Consider the following 19,231-nt stretch of genomic DNA (forward strand, 5'->3'; position numbering starts at 1 on the left):
GAGGAGGAGGAGGAGGAGGAGGAGGAAGAGAAAGAAGAAGAACTGCAAATCGAAAGAGCCCAGCACACATGGAGACTGGTGGCAGGTTACTGCTTACGGGAGGACCTCAAGCCACGGGTAAGAAGCACTGTGCTTTGACCCTGTCACCAGAAGGCTAGAGCCTTGTTTTCATTCCTTCTCTGAAAGGTCATCCAGGCGGGGGAGTTGAGAGAACAGGCTCCTTTGGTACCATGTCATTCTCCCTTAGGTCTCCTCATACAGGAGTTGCTTCTCCCTTTGTCCCACTCCTCAGGAAGGCCTTTCTGTTTCTTCCAGAGCTATCATGAGTGGCTGGTGTGTCCTGAATTGTGTTCAGAGAATGGCTACCAAGGATCCTCCTTCCTTTGAATTGTATTCTAAACAGGAAGTGCCCAGACAGACCATCAGACTCCTAAGAGCTGTATGACACATCCTGTGGCTCAGAAATTAATTCCAAGCACCTCATGGTCTCCTGCCAATGACAGCCCATTATCTACCTCTCTCTTTCCCAGGATCTATCAAATCACCTTGGCGTGTCACGTACGTACGTACATACCTTGTGGAGCTTGTCAGCGTTGTCATAGCAGCCCTGAAGCTCCTGGTGAAGCACACGGTTCTCCTCTGTCAGGATCTCTACCATTTGCTGGGCTCGCTCCACAATCGCAAAGGCGTCTGGTCCAAGCTGCTGGCTGGGGGAGGCCGGTGGGGGCTGTGAAGCCACCAGGCTCATGGGAAGTGGAAGAGGCAGGGAGACGGAGTGCAGAGGACCACCGATGGAGGAGGTCTGAGAGGACATGGGGCTATGCTGCTGCACCGTGGACGGAAAAGGAAGCTGGCAGGGCCGGCTGCAAGGGAAGAAAGAACCAGTCATCATACTCCAGAGGACATATGGAAGACCAAGGAAGGCCACCAGCACAGGCACTGTCAGTGGCTTCTCTCAGCAGGGGTCGGCCATGCACTTCCTCACACTGCTAAGCTAAGTGGCAGGTTTAGACTCAGGCATTTATCATATTCCTCTCACTAGGAAGACAGTGGACCAGGCAGAACAGGTCTCTGCTCTCCAGAAGAGACAAGCAAGCCGTGCTGAAAGTGGAGTCTTATTCTCCCAAGAACGGAATTTTGGAGAAGCTATTTCTGTGTGAGAGGTCAGAGCAAGAGTTTCTCAAAGTCTGGAAGACAGTCAAGAAAGAACCAGGATTTGGGTGGAAGGGTGAAGTCAAGGAAAGACGTACTTCAGACAAGAGAACTGGCCATTTCTCAAGATGGCAGTAAGTAGCATCACCAAGTGGGAGAAAGCACACCCACGGGGCAGCAGTGCTTGACAGGGTGGGAGGGTCTGCGCAAGCTGCAGCCACACTTCTACAAGAGGCACACAGAGGCCACTGAGGGCTGCCTTGCTAGGAGTGATGTGCCGAGAACTCAGTGTAAAGGCAGAGCCCAGTAGAAGTCTAGGTACGGATATGAAGAAAGAGAAAAACAAAGATGGAGGAAGATAAAATATTTCTAGATATGGGGCTTAGCAAGAAATGGGTAGGGGGTACCACTTAATCAAATGGGAAAGTATGAGCAAAGGACTGGCTTGTTTTGACCTGTCAGTTCTGAGGTCTAAACTTCCAGACTTCACATCTAGCCCAATGATAAAAGACCCAACAGTGTCCTTCAACAGCTCAGGACCTGTTCTGGTACTGAACTTCAACTTGGAATCATGAATTTCTACCTCCGATCTTCACTCCCCCTCCCCGCAAATTCTTCAGAACTCTGCCAGCCTGTCTCATGAGTATCACCATGTTTTCTTTCAAGCTAAGCCAAGCGTTCCTCACAGGAACCTGCACAGGTGCAGGAACAAATGGCAGTCATAGATCTTGATATCGGGTTCTCCCATCTCTGTTGTCCCTCTACAAGGTTTAGCTTTCTTGTTAATCTCTACTTCCAAGTCTTGGAACTGGAGGAGGGGTGATGAAACTCGACTGTAAGACAGCTCTGTGTGCTGGCACAGCCTGTACTCCCAGCACTCGGGAGGCAGAGGCAGAGGCGGAGGCGGAGGCGGAGGCGGAGGCGGGAAGAGGACCACAAGTTCAAGGAGAGCCTGGGCTACATGTGATCAGTTACAGGGCAGCCTGGGCTAAAGAGTAAGACCCTATCTCACAAAGCATAAATAAAAACTTTAAAAATCTGGCATCAGTCCAAAACTGCCTATTATTTCTGTCAAAGGGTGAGCCTTCCAGAGAATGTCACTTACATGTGTCACCCTCTGTAACTTGTGGCCACCCACAACCAAAAATCAGAGCACTACCCTAATTTCCCACCAGGAGGTTATTGAGACCTACGTTTTCCTTTTGAGTACATTTTCTTTAGACCCTGGTGACTGTCACGGCCTTACTTCATAAGCATGTCTCACAGCCGTGATGCCTCTGAATGCCAGCTCCTTGTAACTAGGTGTCAAATGCTGCAAGTTTAAGGATCTTCTTAACCTTCCTGAAGATGACCACGGACTGACCCTGGCATATTACACCACCGTGACTGACCTCAGGCCTTGGTTACTAACATCAGCCTTACCCACCCAGCCTCAGGAGATGCTCCAAGTTGAATCCCCTTCCATTTTGAGTTTACGAGTTCCTTCTCCATGCCATGCTAATGAGCTGGGTCTAAGCTTCCTTTCCTAGTCAAGGTAAAAAGTCTTGGAGCACCACATAGCTCTTTATTTCACGCGTGACATTCCCCTTCTTTCTTCCTCCACTCAGAAAAAAAAATATCATCGGGGGTCTAAAGCATCTTCTTCCTTCTCTATGAACACTATAAAACCACTTAGCCTCTTTAGACTAAGATGTTTGATGCTCTGTGCCCATTCCACACGCTGTCCTGTACAAGAGGTGCAACCCTATCACAAGAGAGGACAGACCATGAGTCCTGTACACACACTGCTTCCCCAGGTTATAAGAACTCCTGTCAAGCACGGACCCCAAACAAGTGACTTATTATTACTCATGGCTACCTACAGGCCAGTGAATCCTGCACTGCATTTTACACAGAAATAGGGTATTTTAGAAAGAGCCCAATACCACAGTTGCAACAGTGATGTCAAAGATGGATGCTCCTTCGTACCTCTGATGCATCTCCTCACAAGGCAGGAGGATAATGAAACGGCTGTCCTCAGAGCCAGGGGTGGACAGCTATGCTCTTGGATGGACTGGAGGTAAGGGTGGGGTTTCCATCTGAGATTTACTTAAATATGGGCTTGAATCCACCTAGTGAACACCACACCACCTCCTCGGTTTTCTCTCCTTTTTTTTTTTTTTTTTGGTTTTTTGAGACAGGGTTTCTCTGTATAGCCCTGGCTGTCCTGGAACTCACTCTGTAGACCAGNAACTCACTCTGTAGACCAGGCTGGCCTTGAACTCCGAAATCCGCCTGCCTCTGCCTCCCGAGTGCTGGGATTAAAGGTGTGCGCCACCACGCCCGGCTCAGTTCTCTCTCCTGGTAACAGGAAACTCAAGGGGAAAGATGGAAATCAGGCGATGACAGCCCAACACCTAATGTCTTCAAAAGGCTGTAAGGATGGGGGGGGGGGAGGGAAATACATGTCAAGCTTTAAAACCGAGGTCAGATTGGGGGTCTTCTACCAATCAGCAAGCAGCTCCGCCCTTGCCATTCACCCAGGAGGACTTTCCAGAGGAGAATGAGAGAACACCTCTGTTCCTAAGGTCCACTACTCAGGCAGCCAGGGCTTTGCACCCCTACAGCTGGACCTACAGCTCCTAAGGGGGGCTGGGCTTAGTGGGAGCACCCGGGAGAACAGGTAGGCATGTGGGCAAGCATTCCAGTGCCAAGGAACAGCCTGCCCTCAGATGAGACAACATAATGATGGGTCACCACCAGAATAAACACATCCTAGTTATGGGGACCAAAGAGAGAAAGAGGCCATGGGAGTCAACATTAATAAACAAACAACGGATATGATTGTAGGCTGTACTACAGTGTACATATCACTATTTGTCTATTTAGAATAAAAACAAGACCACAGGAGGCAACCTCCAAAATACAAGAGATGAAACATCCAAGAGAGTCAGATGTGTTGTGTTGGCAGAGAGCATCCACCCCACACTCGCCAAGGGGCTACCCTGTCTGCCAGGTAGACACTTTCTCACCTTACCAAGCACACAAGGATAAAAGCAGGCATGGCTGGCCTAGTCCCAAAAGGGCAGGCAGGTTCAGCTCCTTAAATGACCAACAGAGCCTTAAAATTCTCAAGCCCGAGGCCACGGTCAGGTAAGAAACAGGAACTGCATGATCTGGAGAGTGGTGTCCTGAGGGATGCCAGAGCAGAGGCTGGCTCGGTTGGTGGCGGCCTGGGCCATTCTCCCAGAATTTGTACCCAACTCTCCCCTCTGAGCTTCCAAGGGAGCCTTAATCACTCCAACAACCCCGAGAACCCACCACGGCCGCCTTATGCTACCACGAACCGTAAACCACACATGCACATCATCTCTACCCTTCAGTTTATACTTTAATGTCACTTAATATCCAATGCCTTTTCTTCCACCTAATTATTAGTGTGCAAGCTTTCCAAGGATAGAAGCGTATGACTCAGTGACTTGAGACGCATCGTTTCTGTTAACTGATTTAATCCCCAGCTCTGAGACCAACGTTGGTGCTATTTGCTTGATTGCTTTTCAGAGAAGAGACAATCCTTCGACAGTCTGTGATGAAGGAGACTCCCCATGCCAGTCAGATTTTACTTCGACTATGGAATCTTCGTGACACAGTAGCCTAGGAATCACAATAACAGGACCTCTTCCCTTCTCGTGTGTGGAGGTCACGAAGCTTAACTAATGGTGTTACTCGGTTTGGGAAAACAGGCTGTTAATAACATTTGTTCCTCTCAACATGCACCAGTCTTTATAAGTATATTTAAACACATTTTTTACATTCTACCTGCAAATAGGTGTGTTGTGAGTAGCACTGATTTAATTGCTTCACACCAACCTGGGCATTCACTGTTCCTATACCAGCTGCAGTGTTACTCTATTTCATAAGTATGCAAATTAAGTTCCCAGGATTTACAGGACAACCCAGAGAGCTGACATTCCATACAAAGTTAAAAACACTTCCCAAAGCATACATGCCCACCACACCAGGGCCCCCCAGTCAGCACCACGGAATACAGGCAAAGACCCTGAGTAGCTCAGGGTGCCACAAGGACACATCAGAACCCGTCACCCTCAGATCTCACTCCTGCGTGTCCATCCGAAACAGAAACAGGGCGCTGAGTACTTACATGTGCTCTGGGTAAAGGCATCAAAGACTTGAAATGAGAAGGAAATCGTCTGTTGGGTTTATCTTAAGCACTTGCAGAAAGGTAATACTTTCAATACCTGGATTGACTAAAGAGCGTGAGGATTCTGCTGTTTGGACTCTGGGTGCACATCTATGTGCTGCACACGTGTTGTTAGTGAGAATGTGTGCATGAAGACTTGGGTGCATGTGTGTGTGTAGAGGACACACACATGCCAGTGTCTGTCCTTCCTCTGCCTTCATTTCTCTCGATGAACCTGAAATACAGATTTAGCTGGGCTAGCTGGCTGCTTCAAGAATCCTCCTGCCGGGCTGGTGAGATGGCTCAGCAGGTAAGAGCACCCGACTGCTCTTCTGAAGGTCCTGAGTTCAAATCCCAGCAACCACATGGTGGCTCACAACCATCCGTAACGGGATCTGGCACCCTCTTCTGGAGTGTCTGAAGACAGCTACAGTTTTATAATAAATAAATAAATGTAAAAAAAAAAAAGAATCCTCCTGCCTCATCCTACCAGCGCTAGGGTTACAGGTAGGCCCCATTATACCAGGTTCTAGGGATCCAAACTTAGATTTTTCAAGGTATGCAGCAAGGCACATTACTGGGTAATCCCCTTAGCACAAAAATGTCTCTTAAATATTTTAAGTGAATCAGCAAGTAGACTTCTAAATAAATTTCATACGCATCTTTTAGTATTTCAAAAGGGCACTGGAAAGGCAGTTCAGGGATTAAGAGCACATTCTGCTCTTGCAGAGGACCAGAGTTTGGTTCCCAGCACCCACACTGGATGTCTCATACCTGCCTGAACCTCCAGTTTCGGGGGATCTGATGCTGTCCTCTAGTCTCGGTGGGGCAAACACACACACATACACACACACACACACACACACACACACACACTTATATGGAGAGAGAGAGAGAGAGAGAGAGAGACCACAAACCACAAACTACACATGCACACATACTACTCACAGACACACACGTATAGACACACACAAACACACACACATACAGAGACCACATATCACAAACCACACATGCACACACACTACACACAGACACACATAAAAAGACCATCCACACACACACATACAGACATGCACAAATACACACACACAGAAACCACATTACCACAAACCTCACATTCACATACATTACACACACGCACACACAGACAGACAGACAGACACACACACATACAGAGACCACATATCACAAACCACACACGCACACATACTACACACAGGCACACATACACAGACCACACAGACACACACGTATAGACACACACAAACACACATATGTACAGAGACCACATACCATAAACCACACATGCACACACACTGCACACAGACGCACATACACAAACACACACATACAGACACACACACTTATACACACATACACAGATATACACACACACAACACAATTTTAAAAATAGAAAGGTGTTAAAATAATTGTCAAAATGCAAAAAACAAAACAAAACTAATTGTCTAAAACATAATTATGAAAGAATGACTACCCTCTAAATTACAAATTCTAGTTTCTCAAAATTAGTTAACCTAAACTAGTTCTTTTCCATGAAATCTGATGACCACAGTTTAGATATTCTAGTATGTTACGTCACAAACCAATGCAAGCTGAAATTAACAGAGTTTTAAAATTAAAAGAACAATCATGAAAGGAACTTCTGGGAAGTTTTACATTACACACGTGCCCATACATTATATTTTGATGTTGTTTGTTATTTTTGTGTTTTGTTTTTTGAGACAGGGTTTCCCTGTGTAGCCCTGGCTGTCCTGGAACTCACTCTGTAGACCAGGTTTGCCTTGAACTCAGAGAGATCTTCTTGTCTCTGCCTCTGTAGTGCTGGGATTAAAGCTGTGCACCAGCCGGGCATGGTGGCGCACGCCTTTAATCCCAGCACTCGGGAGGCAGAGGCAGGTGGATCTCTGAGTTTGAGGCCAGCCTGGTCTACAGAGTAAGTTCCAGGACAGCCAGGGCTACATAGGGAAACCCTGTAGGATTTTTGTAGGATTTATATAGGATATATGTAGCTTTTTAAAAAATTCCTATTATGGTTCTTCCTCATTGTCAACTTGACTGGATCTGGAGTCACCTAGGAGACAGGCCTTTGTGTGTGTCTGCGAGAAGGTTTCCCAAGTGGTTTATCTAAGGAGACACCCATTCTGAATATGGGCCCAGACCGAATAAAAAGAGTAAAAGGTCCAACCAAACGCTGTGTTCACCCCTCTCTGCTTCCTGATAGCATGAGTGACCACCCAGCGCTGGAAGCCACACCTCCCCCACCATGGTGTCCTCTGCTTAAGCCAGGGGCCACAAATAAAGCCGCCTTTCCTAACTTTCTTCTCGGTTATCTGGTGAGGGTGAGGAGAAAACAACTGGTAATTATCACATAAGGACTATATGTGTATTCTATAAAAACAGAAATACAGACAAAATAACCACCACTGTTATTTTAGTAAATAAGATGAAATAGTAAAAGACCACAGGAAAGGAAAAAACTCACACGTTTACAGTGCTTTACAGCACAGAACTGTCAGAAAACTCTTTGACTCTTAAAGCAACATAGTGTTTTAAAAGACTGTTTAATACAGACTGAATTTGATAAGGAAACTGGAGAAAGTCAATATTTTCTTTCTTTGGGGGATAAACTATCAGGATAAACATACTTACACACATACATACACATATGTAACTGCTACAGTAAACATTATGATCATGTCAGGCAGTGATGCTGGAGGAAAGGAGTGTGACATTTACCCCCAGCCCCAGCTACTTAACTGGCTGACTGAGGCGGGACCGCAGGAGCCTAGGGGCTCAAGACCAAGCTGGACAACAGGACAAGAACTCTCTCAAAAATACACTAAATAAAAAGACAAGGAAACTGAGGCTCTGCGAACTGAAGGAGCACAAGTCCCCACCTGCTGGTCCGGCAAACAACCATGGGTTTCATAAATGCTCAAATTAAAACTCGACTCTGGAGTTAGCCGAATCCAGAATCCCTGCTATGTGGGTGGGTCTCACAGCCTATCTGTTTAAAGACATTGCCCTGCTATGCACTGCAGCTGGGGCTGTGTCAGGTTTCCTGGGAAAGTGACCTGAACTTGACCCTAGCTCTTTAAGATTCCCACACCGCAGTTATTTCTCAGGACACAGGAGGCACTACATTTAATGGCATATTGCCTAAATGCTGTGGGCTGTGGGCATTGCTGAAAAAATCTCTCTCTCCTCTCTCTCTCTCTCTCTCTCTCTCTCTCTCTCTCTCTCTCTCTCTCTCTCTCTCTCTCTCTCTCTCTCCCCCTCCCTCCCTCTCTCTCTCCCCCCCCCCTCTCTCTCTGAGAAAGGTCTAATACAACCTTGGCTAGCCTCGATCTTGCTAGGTAGCCAAGGATAACCTTGGCTGAATTACTGACCCTGCTGCCTCCATATTCCAAGAGCTAGAATTACAGGTGTACACCACCACGTCTGGCTGACACTCCTAAGTCATGATAATAAGCTCAGCGTATACAGTCGAACTTAAATAAATGAGGCTACATGGCCTCGTTTTCACTTAGGGAGGCATTTTCTTGAGGTTCCCTCCTCTCAGCTTCAGTTTTAACAAAGCAGCCAAGGGTTCAGTTTATTCACTAATTCCAAGTATTGGTTCATTTTCATGACTGTATAAACTACAAATCCTAATTCACCAATTCAGAAGCACACATTCCCCCAAATTTCCCCTCTTTTCCCAGCTATTTCTATTAATCTTGCAATACATCACTTGCCTGGCCCATAGTCAGACCGGCCATGTCAACATGCCATTGCACATGCTCCTGATAAACTGTCCTTGCTCAGGTTGTGTTGCTGTAATTGCTCATTGATCGGATGTGGTCCTGAGCTGTCCTCCCACCTGGCTCTCCCTCGCCATGGAATGCCATTTGCCATGTTCCCAGAGAGTGACCATCTTAGTTAGGGTGCTGTGATACAACACCATGACCAAAAGCCACTTGGGGAGAAAGGATTTATTTTGCTCACAGTTCTATGTAACAGTTCTTCACCAAAAGAACTTAAGATAGGAAGGAACTCGCATAGAGCAGAAACCTGGAGGCGGGAGCTGATGCAGAGACCATGGAGGGTGCTGCTTACTGCCTTGCTCTCCATGGCTTGCTCAGCCTTTTTTATAGAACCCAAGAACACCATCACAGGGATGGCCCCACCCACAATGGGCTGGGCCTTCCCATATCAGCCACAACTATGAAAATGTCCTACAGGCTTGCCTACAGCCAGATTTTATGGAGGCATTTTCTTGAGGTTCCCTCCTCTCGGCTGACTTTAGCTTGTATTGAGTTGACATAAAACTAGCCAGCACAATGATCCTGTACATTACTGCACACACACACATACACACACACACACACATATACACACATACACACACACATACACACACACACACATACACACACATACACATATACACACACATACACACACATACACATACACACACACATACACATACACACACATACACATACACACACACATACACACACACACACACACACACACACACACACACACACACACACAAGGATATTTCTAGGGAAGAAATGTACCTTGATAGAGAATGTAGTTCCTGTACAATTTGAGCACACTACAGTTTTCTCCAGTCACAGCACGGGTGGTGGTGATGTCATGCCTCTTACAAAAGGCAAGAAGCCAGCCCTGTGCACGGAAGCCACCGTCCCTGGCTTCTCAGAGCTTTCAACAGTCTGACACAGAAGGCTGAGGCCAAACACAACCATTCCCCCCCTGCTTTACAGGTATCTGCCTACCAAAAATCAAGTTAGTCCAGCCACAGATGGGCAGCCACTCTTTTCTCTGTTTCTGGGAAGCTGGAAATCAAAGTCTCTCTGCTGAACAGGCGTAACTGGGCCACGACGAAGGGCAGAGAAGACAACCCCGGGCTCAGCAGGCAGAGAAAGGCCGTCAGAGGCCTTCACCAACAGTTGCTACTGTCTCTTCTTAAGGGAGGTCTAAAGTAAGTGCTGACCACATTCCAAGACAGACAGTCTGTTGCTTTCTCCCCTCCACCCCACCCCTGCCATAACTGACTGTGTAGTTCCTGAATGTGAAATTTCTAGTTGACATATTTCCATATCAAGAGGTTAGACCCTCCTGTAGCTCACAGAACGATTCTCCCTACAAAGTTAAGTTTGTTCCCGTTGTCTTCCAGGATATACAGGGGAAGGGGTCTGGTGAGATTCTATAAACTAATTACAAATTCACCAGGTAAGTCAGGTCAAGTAAAAACTTGACCTGTGTGTTTCCGATGCATGTTCAGTCATGAATGCTTAACTAGGGGACGTACTATGTGCAACAGGGGCTCTGGGCTTGCTACGACTCCTACACTACCAAGTTGTTGGCCATGACTTGTTTCTGGACCCTCTCTCTTTGGTCAGGTTTTGCCTACATAAGAATGGGCTTTTTAACAGCACCTCTTCTTTTTTATTCAAGTTTATTTATTTTGATTTTATGTGTATGGGTGTTTTGTCTGCACGTGTGTTTGTGAACCTCATGCATACTACTCATGAGGCCAAAGGAAGTGCTAGACTCCCTGGAACTGGAGTTATAGACAGCTGTGAGCCACCATGCGGGTGCTAGGAACTGACCTGGGGTCCTCTTTTGTAAGAACAGCAATGCCCTTCGCTCCTGAGCAATCTCCCCAATCCCTAGTCCCCGTGTCTTAAAACTGTTGTAAAAACGTTCAGGAACATAAGACACAGTAAATATCTGCACCCAGTAAGTCCTTGGGAAAACCCTGCTACAGTGGTCCATGATTACACACAGAGCTGCAGAGAGCCAAGCATCTGTAATGGAAAACTCAAACAGGTATTAAGAGAAAAACAGGTTTCAGTTTTATTTTATACATGATCCTGATTAAAGTATATAAACAATAGGAGCAAAAACATCCTCAAGATTGATAATATCTAGCTAGTAAATCCCGTGTCTTACCATGTTAGTGGTTTACTGGGAAACAGGAGATCAATATGAAAGTTTTAGCAGCTCTAGTTTTTCACTTTCATTTTTAACATGGAGCTCTTTGGGGGGGGGGGGAGACTGCATCTTGACTAATATGCTCTAAATCGCTCTAGCAGAGAAATCCAACCGCCCCAGGAATTCAATGGTGCCTTCATTCCCATTAGCAGCACATGCTACACAAGCCAAGTCACCACAGAGTGAGTCAGAATTAATAATAAAACGCTTGCTTTGGGGGTGGAGGGAGTCACTTGTCCTCACAGTGACCCAAGTCTCATCTTGTCCTCACAGTGACCCACTTTCAATTCCGGATGAAGACAAAGCAAGCTGGAGCAGAGGAAGACCAGAAGTGCATCCTTGGAGCTGCACTTAGTTCTTAGTTCTTAGTTCTCTTCCTCAGGACCACTTCTCAGAGCTCACTCACAGTGGGGCCACGGTGCTATAGGTCAGCTAGGCTTGGGCCGGAGGCTGCTCTCACCAGTTTACACAGAAGTTAAAGGGGATAACATTAACTATCAGAGCAGGCAAAGAGCTCTAAACGACTGGGAGTCAGACCCTCACTCTCCTCCCAAGAACTTGAATGTATTCTTCATATTCTTCAACCTTGTCTCAAAGAGTAATAGGTTGGGTCAAATTGCTGGGTATACATTAGATCCTAAGCAGGGCCTCTCGTAGCATCAGACAGAGAGACTGGCAAGGGGCCTCAGTCAGGGCCGATCCTGACCCAGGAGTCTATGCTGCCATGCACATAGTATACACCCAATAGCCTGTAGCCTCCTAAGTTATCACTATTGGTGGCAAGCACACAACCACCTTAGGCACCAGAGAAGGACCAGCCTGGTAACATTCTGAGAATCATGGCTTGCCTTTTGGATGGTGTATAATGCCACACACTGCTGAGTCTCAGGTTCAAACCCCAGAGTCCAAGCTCTGCTAACCACGTCGGGAGCAGGCCCCTGTGAAGACAAGTTTGTTTGTTACCTAGCCGACCAAAGGCTGCACTGCTGGAGCCAGGCTGGCCCACCACAGCTGTGCTCACCATGGCTGGCTCACCAAGTGGCCTTATAGACCAGGGGTGAGTCACAATAGCCTGTCTGTTACATCTTCTAAGACATTTTGTTGGGCATGTAAATTCCAGTGCCAAGCTTATTAGGGCACCCTAATCCCCCAGAAATCCCTTTTTCTGACTTCGAGATTTAGAGGTGAATGGTACTCTCCACAAGTCACCAGAGACACCTCTAGGAAGTGCCTCACTCCCCACTGACCCACCTTACATCATGGTTTATTGCCATGACACAAACAGGTCCAGCTTCTGCGTTGCCAGAGACGGCTCTGCAAGACCACTGGCCATGTTTGTAGAGGACCTGGGTTTAATTCCCAGAGCCTAGAAGTAGCCCACAACTGTCTGTAACCCCAGTTTCAGAGAATCTGATTCCCTCTTCTGGCCTCCGGGGGAATCAAGCACGGAAACAGTGTTCAGACATACATGCAGGGAAAACACACAGATAAACACAAACCATAAAAACCCGTGAGCCCGCAAGGAGGGGTTAAGCTTCAATTGGAAAGATTGCCCATCATTATCAGTATCTTCCAGAGACTGAGAGAAATGTTTGGGATGACCTTTGAAATGACAATGCGACACAGACTCTCGAGATCTGGCAGCGTTTGAGGTGAAGGTTCTCCTTTGGTATAAAGAGGAGTTGCCGGGTACCCTTGCAGGGTCAGATTAAGCACATGCTAGGAAGAATACAATGCGCTCTGCTGCTCCCAAGGGCCTGGGCTGGCCAGGATGCCTCAGAACTGGCATTCGACACTGAGATGCCTCATCCTCCTTTAGACTACATTTGGACTCACCTAGAAGACACACTCTGGGCGTGCCCATCGGGGTGTTTCCAGAAGTTTAAATGCAGAGGGAAGACCTATGGAATATGAGTGGCAACACATTCGCAGACTGAATAAAAAGGATGGAAGTAGAAAATCAGCTGAGTGCTGACATCCCCCCAGGGCCTCTTCCTTCTGGTACACAGAGATGTAAGGAGTAACAGGGTCCAGCCATCCCCCCAGCCCCTGAACTCCATTTTGCCTTCCTGGCCGTGACAAATGCCATGTTCTCAAAGCATGAGCCCAAACAAGTCATTCCTCCTACATGTTTCCTTTTGCCAGGAATTTGGTTACAGCAACAGAAAGATGACTATAAAGTGCACGCACATGTTGTCAAATGTGTCAGAGCTGAGGAGGAGATGGCCATCACCCAGCACCTTCCCAGCCAATGGGGTCACATCAGGAGCTCCATCATATTGAATTTAGACACAGACAAACACTCTATGATGACAACACATCCAATAATAGCAGGACACACCTGTCCTCTTAGAGCCACACTCTTCCCGCACAAGCCCGGTACCCTCCTCAATGGCCACTCCCACTTTCTCTCCAGAGGCTCCATGTCCAACTGCCTCAAACACATTCCCCTGCTCCTCAGCCATCTGACCAATCACAGAATCTCTGTTCTCTTTCCCCGCCTCTCATAACAGACACCTCTCCTCTACTGCTGTCTCCACCTGGACACCCAGTTCTCTGAAGTACCGAATCCTTTCCGGAAAGCCCTCGCAAGCCCAGTCTCCCAGTCTAACCATCCCACATCACCAATCCAGTTACTAAATACCAACATGTAGTATCCGCTTGAGAACCCAAGGCTTCTCACTCCTTAAGGTAAATGCTAACCATGAGAGGTCCACACCATTGTCCACAACTTCCCTTTCAAACACATTGTCTCATCACACTACACCTAAACACCTGAGCTGTACACCATTGCCCTTCACTCCAGACAAATTCACATGGCTTCCCTGCCTCTGGAGGTGGCCTTTCTGCCTACCGATGCCTACTGTGATTGATGTTTTGAGACCTCAGTCAGCATCACCCTCTCTCAGAGCTTTCTTGTTTGTTTGTTTGCTTGCTTGCTTGCTTGATATTCTAAGACAGGGTTTCTCTGTGTAGCCCTGGCTTTCCTGAGACTCTCTCTGTAGACCAATCTAGAGCAGAGGCAGCCTGGAAATCTTTCTTCATCTTGAGATTTTTGAGCCTTTCTAGACTATCCAATTGCCTGGTGCTTCTGGCATATCTCTACCCTAAACATCACACTGAATGGCAGTAATGTATTCTGATACTGGTTTCCCCAAAGACAAGGCTTCAAGGGCTCTTGGGGGAGCAACCAAACTTGTATCTGTGGATCAAGGCTGCCCAGAATGCACACATAGGAAGAAATGCTGAACTTACCCATCAATCAGAAAGCACACTTACACTACAAGCCAGTAAGATAAGTTAGAATGAAAGGTGGAGAGGCTGGAAGCTGGAAGCTGGAAGCCAGGCCCTGCTGTTCAGCATCTAGCTCTGGGCACCTGGGACTAGAGGGCTTCCATAGTCTTGTCCATGCCCATATTCCAGCATCCAAAGTATTTCTTATTTTCTTCTTCCTCTTCTTTGTAAAAAACGTGTGTGTGTGTGTGTGTGTGTGCGCGCACGCGCACGCACACGCGCGCGTGCCTACAAAAGGCAGAAGAATGCATATTTAAATTTTATAATGAAGCAAAGTATCATGGTGCACGCCATAGTCTCGGTTTTGAGAGGCATAGGCTGGAGGCTTGTGAGCTGAAGACCAGCATGGGCTGCTATACCTGGTAAGAGCCTGTCTCAATAAACAGAGGTAGGAAGAGGAACGGCGAGGGGAGAGGGAATGGCTCTATTAATTTAACAGAAAAGACTATGAATCTTTGTGGCTGGAGAGATGGCTCAGTCAGTGAAGCGCTTGCCTTACAAGCACAGGGACCCCAGTCCAATACTCAGAACTGACGTTAAGAAAGCTGGCTGCAATGGCACATGCTTGTATGTTGGTAAGGCAGAGACGGGTAGATCCCTTAACTGCCTAGCCAGCCAGCAGAGACTAACTGAGTTCTGGATAGACCCTGCCTAAAAAGCCACCAAAAAATGTGGTACCAGAGATGTGGTACCAGAGGAACAACACTCGAGACTGTCGACTTCTTCCTGTGGTCTCCACATGCACCTATACACATGTAGGCACATTCACACACACCCACATGCACCACAACATACACAGAGACACACACACAGAACATACACACATAGTCATAGACACACACACACACACACACACACACACACACAGAGTCATAATACTTCTTCATCCCCATTCAACCCTCTTCCATTCTTCCAAGCCTCTTCCACATACCTGAGCCCACAAATGGTTTATTAATACTATGGGTAAAATGTTTGATAAAACCTAACACTCCTCACAGAACTCCATACATGTGGCTGAGCTTTGCAAAACTGAGTTGATAGTTACCTGGTGACGCCATACTCCGGGGGTGACTGATACCTCAGGACAGCCACTTCTGTTCTCGCAGGCTGAGGTGCTGGGTAAGGCTTGACCATCTCATGGAGTACCCCAGGGTCATTGTAGTAAAGACCGTGCTCTTGGTTCTTGCTGACTGGGGATTTCATTGGCTTGGTCTTGAAGGGGTATTCAGGTGGAGGGCCACGAGGGTCCAGTGCTTTACAGACGGGCTGAGCTGGGGATGGCTCTCCTCCAGCTTTGAAACTCTTTCCATTTCCAGAGCTGGGGAGGTGTTGCTTAACCCCATTCCTCTCCAGCGACAGCTGCATGATCCTCTCACTGAGGGACCGGACATGGCCCTGCTTTAGTTCTTTCAGGGCCTCATCCTTATGTGCCTGTCCACTGTTGGCCCGGTTCACTGTGGGCCTCCCCTCAGTGCGGGACTTCTGACTGGTACCTCCAGCCATGTAGTAAGTGTGGCTAAGGGGCCCCTGTCCCTGCTGTTGTTGTTGTTGCTGCTGCTGCTGCTGTTGCTGCTGCTGCTGCTGCTGCTGTCCCCTGAAGAACTGGGACTGGGCCTTGGCTTCTTCATACGTGGGTAGCTCCTCGTTGTTCTGCTGAGGCTGCGTGGACCGGACCTGCTTCTCCATCACCGTATTGTCTCCCTGGTGTTCTTGACCCTGCGGTTCTTGGCGGGCCGACTGATAGACCATTTGTGGGTCTTCTTGAGTGAGGGTTTCTGTGGAAGAAAAGTTGGTGGTGGTGTGGGCTGGCCCTGCACTCCCTGCAGCCTGGTGCTGAATGGCCAGCAGGTTCATGTTCTCAGTTGGGGTGCCATAGCGCAGTTGTTCCTGGATCAGTCGCTGTAACACTCTTCCAGATGCCGCATCCTCAGAACCTCTCATTTCCACCTCGGGCGTCCGCAGGAAGTTCGGGGAGTGGAAGCTGGAGAGAGGGTCCTCTACGGAAAGACAAAAGGAACTGAGCTAACAGGCTGTCCCCAGGAGACGCCGACTGATACTCTAATCAGAGCATCATTTGAAGACCCATCCTGAAATACCTAAGGGTGTGTTTCTCAGACCTCCTGGGCCTCTGCTCTCCCCTCCCATCCCTTTTCTGCCCTCTCGGTGATTTGATCTACCTTTCCATAGCTCCTTTACCTAACAGGACCACAGTGGCAGAATTGACATTGTCCTCCCACTGTAAATACAGAAATCATTAGTCACCTTAGACAGCACCCTCAGGCCTCTGCGAGATCTCTAATGATGGCTCTCCACCACACCTTTCCGTCTCTCAGAGCTGTCCTCAGAAGGCAGCCCACATCGGCTGTCCCCAGGTTCCAAACACCACGCACTGATTAGTAACCAAAGCCAACCTGAGTTTTCCAGCTCTCATGTTACACATGTAACTTTTCTCGAACACTCAACCTTGTTTGCTCTCTGCTTAGAATGTCTTGGATCACTGACTCAGTAACCCCGCTTCCTGGCTCCAGTCACTCTACCTGCCTCTTCAGTCCGGATCACCCCAAGCTCTGAGTCCCCCTTTGCTCCACTGAACAAAATTTCCACCCTTGTCTTCAACTCCCGAGTCAGGACCCCACCTCTGCAATGGCAGCCGCATCTCCCAACATATCTTCCCCTCGCTCCCTGACTCCTGGATCCTGTGTCTTGTTGGTTTCTTGATTGTTATTTAGATGTTTCACACTAAGTGACAGTAAGAAGCTAGAAGCAAGTCCTACTTTCTGTACCAAACTGTTGTCCTGTCCATCTCTCTTCCCAATGTCCTTGTCCCCAGGGGCTGGTTCCATTAACCAGTCACCGAGAGATCCCAAACAGACGCCTCCTGCTTCTGACCTCCTCTGCCTCCAATCCACTCAATGTTTGCTTCCTTCCTGTACCAGAAACTAGTGAGTTCCAAGACAGCCAGGGCTACCCAGAGACACTCAGAGAAACTCAACGGTAACAATTGCAATAAACAATGAACATGCCAAAGAAAGACAGACAAAGGCAGGTTCCCGCCATCTCCTTCACCAAGCGAGTGTGTGCTAAGACCCTTCCACTGTCCAGAATGCTGTTGGGCGCCTAAAGGCGCCTAAATTGTCAAAAACACAGATCTACAAGACTGAAGGAAACAAGTGTCTTCAAATAAAAATTTTAAAAGTTTAGTTAAAATTAAAATGAAAATACAGTAGAAAAACTGATTTAAGTGGATGGATAATGAAATGAATGGATCTTAACAGGCAGGAAAACTACCACATCCCTTTTACACTGGAAGGGGGAGTACATGTGTCAGGGTTCATCTCTCTCCATCACCCTAGGACAGCAACCCTGGAGAACCAAGGAGGAAGTTCCTTAGTAAGGTTTTGAATTTCTTCTGAAGTTCTTATTTGTGACGACAAAGACTGGAAGCAGAGAAGGGGATAGAGGCAAAGGACTTGGGAAAAGGCAGGGGACACATTTAGAATATGAGATTTAGAATTTAGAACAGCTGGTGACAGGTGAAGCCCCTCTGAAGCTTCCATGTAGGAAGTGTGGAGCGTAGTAGTCCTTCTTCCAGTGGGAAGGGTGAACATGCACGTTTGTGTGGGTGTACCTGTAAGTGTGGAGGCCACACCCTCAGGTGTTGTTCCTCAGGAGCCATCCACCTTATTTCTCCTAATAAAATATTCTTTGTTTGTTCTTTGACAATGCCATACATGTAAATGATGTATTTTGAGCCTACCTATTTACTACCCACTCCTAGTTTCCCAGGCACCGTCCATTCATACCCTTTTACCACCATCCTCTTCCTCCTTCCCTCCCTCCCCCTTCCCTCCCTCCCTCCCTCCCTTTGTCCCTCCTTCCTCCTTCCTTCCTTCCTTCCTTCCTTCCTTCCTTCCTTCCTTCCTTCCTTCCTTCCTTTTCATTTTTGAGCCTGTTTTGTAACCCACTAGATCTGGAACCGCCAGCCCAGCCGGGACCCTGGCAGATCTTGTTGAGCCCATTCTGTAACCCACTGGACGCAATGCCGCCAGCCCAGCCAAGACCCTGGCAGATCTTGTCGCCTTGGTCTTCTGCATGTCCTCGGCTGCCGTGAGTTCAAGTGTGCAGCAGCCATGTGAGGAAATCAGCATCTCACAAGACTCCTACTCCTCTCCAGCTCTCACATTATTTCTGCCCTCTCTTCCACGAAGTTCTCTGACTCCTGAGGTTGGGTGAGAAGGTCACCTTGTGCTTTTGACCTGGGGATCAATGACTAGAACAGTGAGTCCCAGGGACTTGTCTCTCTCCACCTCACCAGTGCTGGGGTGACAACCATGTGTTCAGCTTCTTTACATTCTGGGATCCAACTCAAGGATACATTCCAAGACCTAATGTGGAATCCTGAAGCCAAGGTCAGTCAGTGCCAAGTCTGTATGTGCAAGAACAGTGCTAAGGCAGTGTGTGTGTGTGTGTGTGTGTGTGTGTGTGTGTGTGTCTGCCTGTCTGTCTGTCTGTCTCTTTTTCTGTGTGTGTATGTGTTTGTTTCTCTCTGTGTGTTTCTCTCTGTGTGT

General features: G+C 47.7%; 1 protein-coding gene across 4 annotated transcripts in view; it reads right to left on the reverse strand.

The window, feature by feature from the left end:
- Amotl1 (angiomotin like 1) overlaps positions 1-19,231 on the reverse strand; it is an 89,175-nt gene that overhangs the window by 31,788 nt on the left and 38,156 nt on the right. For all 4 annotated transcript variants that reach the window (XM_029543273.1, XM_029543272.1, XM_029543271.1 and 1 more), the window contains exons 3-4: positions 15,709-16,660; positions 575-863 (exon numbers count right to left, since the gene is read on the reverse strand). In XM_029543273.1, the coding sequence (XP_029399133.1) occupies positions 575-863; positions 15,709-16,604 (1,185 nt within the window). In that variant the 5' untranslated portion in view covers positions 16,605-16,660. The remainder of the gene's footprint in view (positions 1-574; positions 864-15,708; positions 16,661-19,231) is intronic.

Source organism: Mus pahari, chromosome 10 (assembly GCF_900095145.1).
Source record: "Mus pahari chromosome 10, PAHARI_EIJ_v1.1, whole genome shotgun sequence".
In the NCBI taxonomy this organism is placed as follows: Eukaryota; Metazoa; Chordata; class Mammalia; order Rodentia; family Muridae; genus Mus; species Mus pahari.